This window comes from Synchiropus splendidus, chromosome 3, assembly GCF_027744825.2.
Source record: "Synchiropus splendidus isolate RoL2022-P1 chromosome 3, RoL_Sspl_1.0, whole genome shotgun sequence".
Taxonomy (NCBI): Eukaryota; Metazoa; Chordata; class Actinopteri; order Syngnathiformes; family Callionymidae; genus Synchiropus; species Synchiropus splendidus.
In genome coordinates, this window is record NC_071336.1 from 10,526,640 (window position 1) to 10,535,486 (window position 8,847).

At 41.0% G+C, this 8,847-nt stretch overlaps 1 protein-coding gene and 1 non-coding gene across 2 annotated transcripts; both read right to left on the minus strand.

Annotated features, from left to right (window-relative positions):
- Positions 1-212: 212 nt before the first annotated feature.
- Positions 213-286, minus strand: trnar-ucu (transfer RNA arginine (anticodon UCU)). The gene has a single exon. It is a non-coding gene; the product is annotated as a tRNA-Arg (tRNA).
- A 1,303-nt stretch (positions 287-1,589) lies between these two features.
- Positions 1,590-6,756, minus strand: haus4 (HAUS augmin-like complex, subunit 4). The gene is made up of 9 exons (XM_053860640.1): positions 6,611-6,756; positions 5,360-5,499; positions 4,788-4,919; positions 4,579-4,719; positions 4,374-4,470; positions 4,141-4,286; positions 2,291-2,421; positions 2,026-2,094; positions 1,590-1,814 (listed from the first exon to the last, which is right to left on the minus strand). Exons 1-9 carry the CDS (start codon positions 6,663-6,665, stop codon positions 1,643-1,645), a joined length of 1,083 nt encoding a protein of 360 aa, XP_053716615.1. The 5' UTR covers positions 6,666-6,756; the 3' UTR covers positions 1,590-1,642.
- Between the last annotated feature and the right edge of the window lie 2,091 nt (positions 6,757-8,847).

The following is an 8,847-nucleotide window of genomic DNA, read 5'->3' on the forward strand; positions in this document are numbered from 1 at the left end:
CTGAAATTATTAGCTATTTTCAGAAGGCATTTTCAACTGGTTTTAAATTGGTAACCCTCAGAAGTGATGCCAAGAGTCAAGTGAGATGCTGACATGGAGGTTGCGGTTCTTTCTTTCTGATGCCGAGTCCACGCTACTGTTTCAGCATCCATCGTTTCAAAAGGGGTAAAAAAAAAAGACCGCAGGTCTGCCATGTAGGCCACAGAGTGACTCATCTCTGCCGGGACTCGAACCCGGAGCCTCTGGATTAGAAGTCCAGCGCGCTATTCCATTGCGCCACAGAGACTGCGCCGTGAACCCCATGAGCAGAAATTCTCTTTGAACCCGCGCATCATCATCATCGACAGTAGCGGTAGCAGCATTGCAGCATCAGGACCAGGCTGAGCGGCCATATTTGTAGTTCCCCCACTGGCCACCAGAGGGCGCCATTTCCCTCCATACTGCAGAAACCAGCAGCAAGTTTGCGCGACTCTAACCGGAAATGCAAACTGCACCTATCAAAATAAAGCATGCTCCATCCATTTTAAACAATATGCTTTTATATTAGAATCGAAGAAACATACTTAAAAATATAGCTTTACAGAAAACACAGCTGACTATTGCATTTCAGCGTCAAAAGTTTAAATTATTTCCTGGAAACAGAGGGAGTCGCGACTCGGCTGTGGGTTTTAGTGCTAAGCAGTCTTTCTTTAGTGGACGCATGAATTAAGTCTTGAAATGTAACATATTTCATTTGGTGAATGTAATTTCATGTTGCCTTAATAATGCCAGGAAACTGTGCCTCGACCACACCGTTGTGATGAGCTATAGTTTTCATTGTCATTGTCACAAGTTCAATTAGAAAATTCACATTCAGGACTCGACATTTCGGGAGACAGACAAGTTTCCATTGCAAGTTTCACAAAGCTACATACCTAACCGATCTTACTTAACCTCGAGTTAAATGGACAAATAATATGGCACCAGTTGAACCTTAGACACAAAATACTTAAATTGGCCTAAAATAAGTAAACTGAAAAACCATGCTCCCTGAAGAGAATGAAACCTTTTAGATCACATAGGTTGTTCTTTTCACTCACTTTAAAACTTTATGAACATCCTTCCAAAAAAAAAAAAAAAAACTAGGTTAAGTTGCACCCAGGCCTTTGTGAGATTCCTCCTCACAACCTGGAGGCTTTTTTACCTTCCATCGAGGGAGCACCATCAGTTGCAATCCCGATGAGCCCCGTCCCACATAAGTGAGTAAAGATAGCTGTAGATTCATGTACTTGAACATCTCCATGACAAGCTGTCTTACAGCAATCCCAAAGACATTTTTGGATATGGAACCAGCTTCTATCCTCGTTATCCAATGTGGAAAAGGTCCCGAGACGTTACTGTGAAGAAGCTCCCTCTACTCCAGATTCACATGCTGTGAACTCGTAATGCACTGCTGTTACCCATGAGTAAAGAACACCACTGTGCGACTGATAAAAACCATCTCATCTAATGAAATACTAGGGGATGAACCAAGGCAGATAGACGCTCTATCTTTTGGTTTTATTGCGAAAAAGATGCAACTGGGATGCAAGTTGTCAACAATGGATGACCACAATGTTTATTTGCAGAAATAAATGAAGAGACTCAGTATCACACTTTAGTTCTAACAAAGTTCCTTCAGTGCCCACTTCTTCATATCGATTTCTCGCTGCAGACGGCAGTACTCCTCTGCCAGAGCTTCAAACTCTTTCCCCAAAATCTCAAAGGAGGCAAGCTTTTGCTCGACTGACTGCTTCTCCTCCTGATAGGCCTTTAGCTCAGATTCTAGCTGCCCCCTGTTGGCAGGAAAGGAAGCAGCATCAACCACTGACTAAAAAGGAAATTTAAACAGCAAAACAGACTACATGAACGAGGTTAATGACAAAATAATAACAATAAAAACATTCACTCATGAATACACACTAAGATATGATTAAACTGGTGAAGTGTAAAACTGATTTCGGACATTTATGTGGATTACGAAGGAAGATAAAAACTCTTTCCTACCTGATCTTCCTGTGGGCAGAAATCGTGTCTGTGCTGTATGTTTCCAACTGCACTTCAACCATCTCTGACCTTAAGATAAAAACACATATTTCCATTGTGCTGTCATTTTCTGATATTTTGAAACCAGTGTGGCAGTAATTCTATCTGCATTAGTGACTTGAAATTGATTTTCCAACAGTAACATCTTGCCAATAATGGGTGACATATGAAGCCCAGGATTGAGACAAAAATAAAAAGCAAACAGATGATACAAATTAAGACTTACGTGATCTTTTGTAGAACTAATTCACATTTTCCTTCCAAGTATTCCAGTTTCTTCTTCTCTAGGTCTGTTTGGATCTTCAGTCTGTGGTCCAGGATCAGATCCTGCAGAATCTGTACACACTTCAGCAGCTCCTAGACAAGGAGAAGGAATAATTCAGAACATGGCAAAAAGGTGTTGTAACACTTCGTTTCTGTGCAGATAGATTGATAAGCAAAGAAGATGTTAAAGATACATCCCTTTTAACGTGAAGTTGAGTTAAAGTGAATGGCAATACGAAACATAGATGCTTAACAACCTGTCTTTGATGGAGCATGCAATGCAGTGCAAGTTTTAGGGATGCATCAAATCGAAAATGCTGAATATCCCTTCTTCTTTTTTTCCTTTTGGCTCCTCCCTTCAGGGGTGGCCACAGCGGATCCTCCTCTTCCATCTCACCCTGTCCTCTGCTTCCTCTTCTCTCAAACCTACAAACCTCCTTCACCACCTCCATAAATCTCCTCTTTGGCCTTCTTCTCCACCTTCTGCCTGGCAGTTCCAACCTCAGCATCTTCATTCCAATGTACTGGCCATCTCTCCTCTGTACATGTCCAAACCATCTCCATCTAGCCTCTCTGACTTTGTCTCCTAAACACCTGACATGTGCTGTCCCTCTGATCTACTGCTTCCTGATCCTGTCCATCCTGCTCACTCCCAGAGAGAACCTCAGCATCTTCATCTCTGCTACCTCCAGCTCTGCCTCCTGTCTTTTCCTCAGTGCCACTGTTTCCAAACCATGTAACATTGATGGCCTCACCACCGTTTTGTACACCTTCCCTTTCATCCTTGCTGACACCCTTTTGTCACACATCACACCTGACGCTTTATTCCATCCTGCCTGCACGCGCTTCCTCACCACTTTCTCACACCCTCCATCGCCCTGGACAGTTGAGCCTAAGTACTTAAAATCCTCTACCTTTTTATTTCTATATCCTGTAACTTCACCTGTCCACTTGGCTCCCTCTCATTCACACACATGTATTCCGTCTTGCTGCGGCTAACCTTCATTCCTCTCCTTTCTAAGGCAAACCTCCACCTCACTACCTTACCTTCCCACTTGCTCCCTGCTCTCACCACAGATCACAGTGTCATCTGCAAACATCATGGTCCAAGGCGCATCTTGTCTAACCTCATCTGTCAACCTGTCCATCACCATGGCAAACAGAAAGGGCTCAGAGCTGAGCCTTGATGCAGTCCCACCTCCGCCTTGAACTCCTCTGTTACACCTGCAGCACACCTCACCACCGTCTCACACCTGGCATACATGTCCTGCACCACTCAGACTTCTCTGCCACACCAGATCTCCTCATACAATACCACAACTCTTCTCTTGGCACTCTGTCGTACACTTTCTCCAGGTCCACAAAGACACAATGGAGCTCCTTCTGACTTTCTCTGTACTACTCCATGAACATCATGGAGCCACAAAGCAAACACTGCATCTGTGGTGCTGTTGCTCACATATGCTTACTTCCACTATGCTACACATATGCTACTTTCCACTACTCTTTCCCACAGCTTCATCGTATGGCTCATGTTGCAATTTTTGTTGTTTGTCAAGTAAAGTTAATATTTAGATGAGATAGATTAGAGATAGATCCAAAGTGAAATTCTATTCTCACTCTCCAACAATGTAGGCTTAAAACTTGTTTTTTTGATGGTGGCGAAGATGGGGAAAATATTGACAGACAGCTGAATGTTGTCTTTTTTTCACTGCATGTTCGATGCATCCCTAGTAAGTTTGCTAGGACATTCAATCAAAAGATTTAAATCAGATTAAAATAGGTCACAAGGATGAAGTGGCCCAAACTCACAGAGAGGTAGAGATGCATCTGTCTCTGAAGCAGGACTCTGGTGTGTCGGCTTGTCTCCCTCAGTGTCTCTGTTTTCTTCTTGTCCTTTTCCAGCTGAGCAGATAGTTGAGACACTCTGCTGATTTTCTGAGCTTCGCTGTCACCCTCTAGAGTAAGAGAAACAACAACACGTGGGTCATAATATCAATAGTTCTGCCATAAAAGTGAAAAAATAGGCGCGGTGAAGTGAATACCACACTCAGGCTGATAGTAGCAGAGGAGAGTCAGGCATTTCTTCTTCAGGTGTTTCTCCAGTTCTTTGGGTAGATCCTGTTTCATCCTCTGGACCTCCTGGGCGTCAAGAATTTATATATTTTTTTTACATATGGGTGTAGAACTGCACACTTTCAGTATAAATATTCACTTTTAAATTCGCGAGGAGAGAGAACAAAGACTTACTCTCTCTGAAGGCATCAACTCCATCACTTGCTGGCGGTCCAATCCCAGAATATTAGGCTGATTCTGCTCAGTAGTGTTACTGAGATCCAGGTGTCGTACACACCGAGCCACCAGGAGACTCCTCTCAACCGTCTCACAGAGCTGCACTCAAACACAAGAAAATGGTTCATCTCAAAGGAAGAGACCAGAATATCATCACTCCTGTTTACTTGTTTCTGATCTAGTGACAGAGTGTCGTGGTGCTTTCTGACACAACATTCTTGGATCATCTCCTGCAGACTCCTGTAGAGAACCTCAGAACGCAGCCAATGGCGCCGTTGAGTCTGCAGCTTCTGCTCTGCCTGGAAAAAAATAGAGTTGAATTTATTATAGCCTTGAGAAGAGAGATGGAAGTGCGTCATTGGAATACGTACAGGAACATTTTTTCTCTTGTGACAAAGTTTCAGTGAGGTGCAAAGATGCCTCAAGTTAGTTAGGGATGAGAGTCACTGCAGGTAGGACAACCGTCAAATTTAAATGGTAAAAGAGGTTTTTCTGAAAGTCTCGACAGTAACTAATTGAATGGATTACAAAATGAAAGTCTTGCAGAGGCTTTGTAAAACCTAAATTATTATCATTTGACAATGCACTTAAATCTGCAAAAATATGATTTTCAAAAAACAAAGGTTATGCAGACGTAATCTGACATTTTATATTTTTTCTGCAAGAATAACTCAGCCATTATCAAGTGTGACCATTGGAGTGATTTTGTTCATGTACTTCTGTTTGCATGTGTCTTTACCTTCTCCAGCTCATTTTTCAGCGACACAGTAAGTCCAGTTTCATCTATATGTTGTGAGAGAGTGGTCAGGAGTTTGCAGAACTGGGGGTTCTGGGTCAGGTCGTTCTCCACCAGGTCACAGAGAGGAAATGAGGCCAGAACTGAGTAGGAAAGTATTACATGGACAAGATAAGCATAGAAAACCGCCATCACCTCAACATCAAAGGTTTCATGCCTCAAAATGTGACTGAAATTTACCAACTGTGAAATCTGTCCATTTGTATTATGCCACTTACACAACCACCCCTGTGTATTTGGAAATAGAATCATATATCCATATCTTGGAGAGCATCCTCTCTGAGTTTGTCCGAAATCCACTAAATCCTTCTCTGGTGCGGGTCACCCACAACGTCTGTCCAAATGTGAATCAAAAACTATTGAACTTCACTATCTTTATCAGGTAAAAACAAGGACACTAAAAGGGAGTTGACAGAAGCAATATTTTCCAATTAAACCTCCAGTAGGACTAGTGATAGGGCACATGCTTTGCACGGCCAAAAAGGACACAACAGGCACTATTTTGGTCATGACTTAACAATAGATCAACAAAAAAGAGTTTATTCCGTGGGGATTATTTTTTAAGTTTTTCTGAGATTTTAGGAATTTTAGGAATAATTCTGAACATGGGTGAAAAATCAACTTTTGGCCATATATTTACTTACGGAAGTAAAGCCCAGCCACTCATATGTAGGTTTGTGCCTAGCAACGAGACTACATAAGATACACAGGAATTACCAGCATAATAGCTTTTGGAGATAAACATAGAATGCTTTTTTCATGGGGTATGAATAATTTTGAGGCCGAGGTTACATGTCAGTTAATTGCAAGCTATTATATTTCGATTCACTAGGCCATACCTTTATTTATTTCACAGCGAGTTAAATTTTTATAAGCAAAAAAATACTTTTTTGCTGTAGTTGCATGTATTTTAGAGACGGGAATGTAGTTTCTTCTAAACTACCACCAGGTTGGATCACATTTAGTTTAAGCTGCACTTGCAAAGTAGCTTCCCCACACTCTTTATAAGTTAACTTAAGTATATAGGAATAGGACATGCACTAACGAGGTGGCGAAATCGGTAAAATTTAAAAAAATCATAATTCTCCACTATTAATTAGGCGGTATACGTAAAAACAATACAACAACAGCAATTTCATAGTGACAACAGAAAGAACGATATTTGTATCTTGTTCAGTATACATGATGACTTACTCTGTTGGTGAAGATTTTCTTCTTTTCCAAGCGAGGACTCAACGAGGCCAGACATTATAATTCTACGTCAGAGCTGCCCAAGTGTAGGTTCTCAAAAACTAAAGTCGAATAAAGCAAAAACAGCGCATCTGATCTTCCTGGTTGAAACCCCGCGCGCCGGAAGCAGCTTTTCAGATTGGTTGGCTGAATCACATGGCAGGTCACTGGACGAGTGCGGTGGATCTCGCGATAACTTGAATACGCGTAAACCTACAGACATACTAAATGGGTGTTTCTGTTTTTTATTTTATGACAAATCACGCTCCCAGATAATTATCAACACTGATTCACCAGTTAGTGGAGTGAAGCCTGGATGAAACAATTTGTTTTATTTTGTTGTTAAAGACGTGTTAATAACGTTTCAACTAAATGCATGTGAAGCAGTTTGGTGGACATTGCAATGTCCTAATCCTCCCGAGGACAAACTTGGGTCCTTTCAGGTTGCACTGTGTTTTCCTAGTGCTTACATAGTGCCAGTATGTGCTGAAGAACAAACCCATGTGGAAATATAGTATATTGATAAAGAGTGTGTTTCGAACAATCCCATTGACAGTAATAATAAGTAGTAATAAGGCAATTACAAATATTATTTTTTAAAATGTAGTGATTTCATTTGACTTGTCTGTGGTCTCAATTCTTGGTGTAATCGTGAGCACAAATTCTCAACAAGGGCCAGATATTACAACATTGTTTGTAAAAATGCTATACAAGTTTGACACATGATGCAATGGTCAGAGAAAAATTTGGACAAAGTGCTTAAGTAACAAACCACATGGTTTCTGGGATTGTGTGAATTTGTTGGTAGCATCCCCCACTTGACACATGACCCCCGTTTTTGCTCCCCTCAGCTGTTTCCAAGAATCAGTTCACGTCCAAATGAGGCAAGGTTATTTTTATTTATTTATCTATTTATTTTCCGCCATCACACTTTGTGAAGTAGTGATTCAGTGAAGCACCAACATTTTTCAGTGATCATAACAACCTCAAGCATTGTCATTACATGTAAGGAAACTTGCTCTTTTTTGTTGCTTACAGATAATAAGATTTTGGAGGCAATAGCGAGACATTATCCACGCACCTGTGGGAAGCAGTTTCCGCTGTTTGCATCTGTGATCAGTGTTCACTTATCAAATGAACTCCTTGCAAAACTTTAAAGGGAATGAAGAGCAATTTAGTGGGTTAGAAGGCACTGTTTATAAGCAAAACAGAATTGGACAAACACAGCGTACCTGAAGTGATGTACAAGTACGAGTATGATTGTCATGTATATACCAGACTAGTGCTTTGGGTCGGTTAGCCATCCCAAGTGATGAAGGGGATATACATTTTGATTCACATCTAAATGTAAAGTACTAGGGATAAGAATAGTCACTAAGACCATTCTCAACAAGGAGCTGATGTAATGCCAACTTCACAAGTTAACAGGAGTCTCAAGTTGAGTTTTGATCGAGGCCTTATTCAAGCATCATTCTTGGATTATGAACTTTATAATTGGAAGACATGGGGAATAAATACAAAATGTGCTTGTTCTTTCCCAGTCTGTGGGAACAGGTTGAGGCAGGTTTTATGAAAATGCACTTGTAATATTAACGAAAAAGCTATTTTTCACAGCGAAGACCAACAAGCAGGGTGATGACATGTGGTTGGACATGGGCACAGCAGATAGACTTGATGGGTTAAAGTGTATTGCCATGGTTTTTAGAGCAATGCACTGAATAAAGGCTCATAAAATGGCTTTGGTCCATCTTTGATTTGTTTTTCCTCAACTGATGAATAAAGTGAAAGCGTGGTGCCAAAGATGACCCTGGCAAAGTAAAAAAACAAACAAACAAAAAACAACATTTTGCACATAGAACTTTGTATTATAAATGTTTATTATTATTTATTATTAATATCAGGAGTATTAAATGAATGGACTTGGTGCTATCTAACTGCCATTTGTCAGTCTCTGTGAGTGAGTAGGGACTATACGCATGATTTAACATTTCCCTCAAGTGAGTGGTCAACCGTCGTGTTATTACTTTTTCCTCGCTTCATCATCAATGGGTGTGCGAAATCAAAAGACTGATGGGAGAACCAGTCGAGTTCAGGATGGAAGTAACTGACAGACTATTAAACCAATCGGTTGTGCGTAATTGTGGCTCTCTGGTAATGATTGGCTCGAAGTAAGGACCAACCCTTAATCGTTGACCCAATGG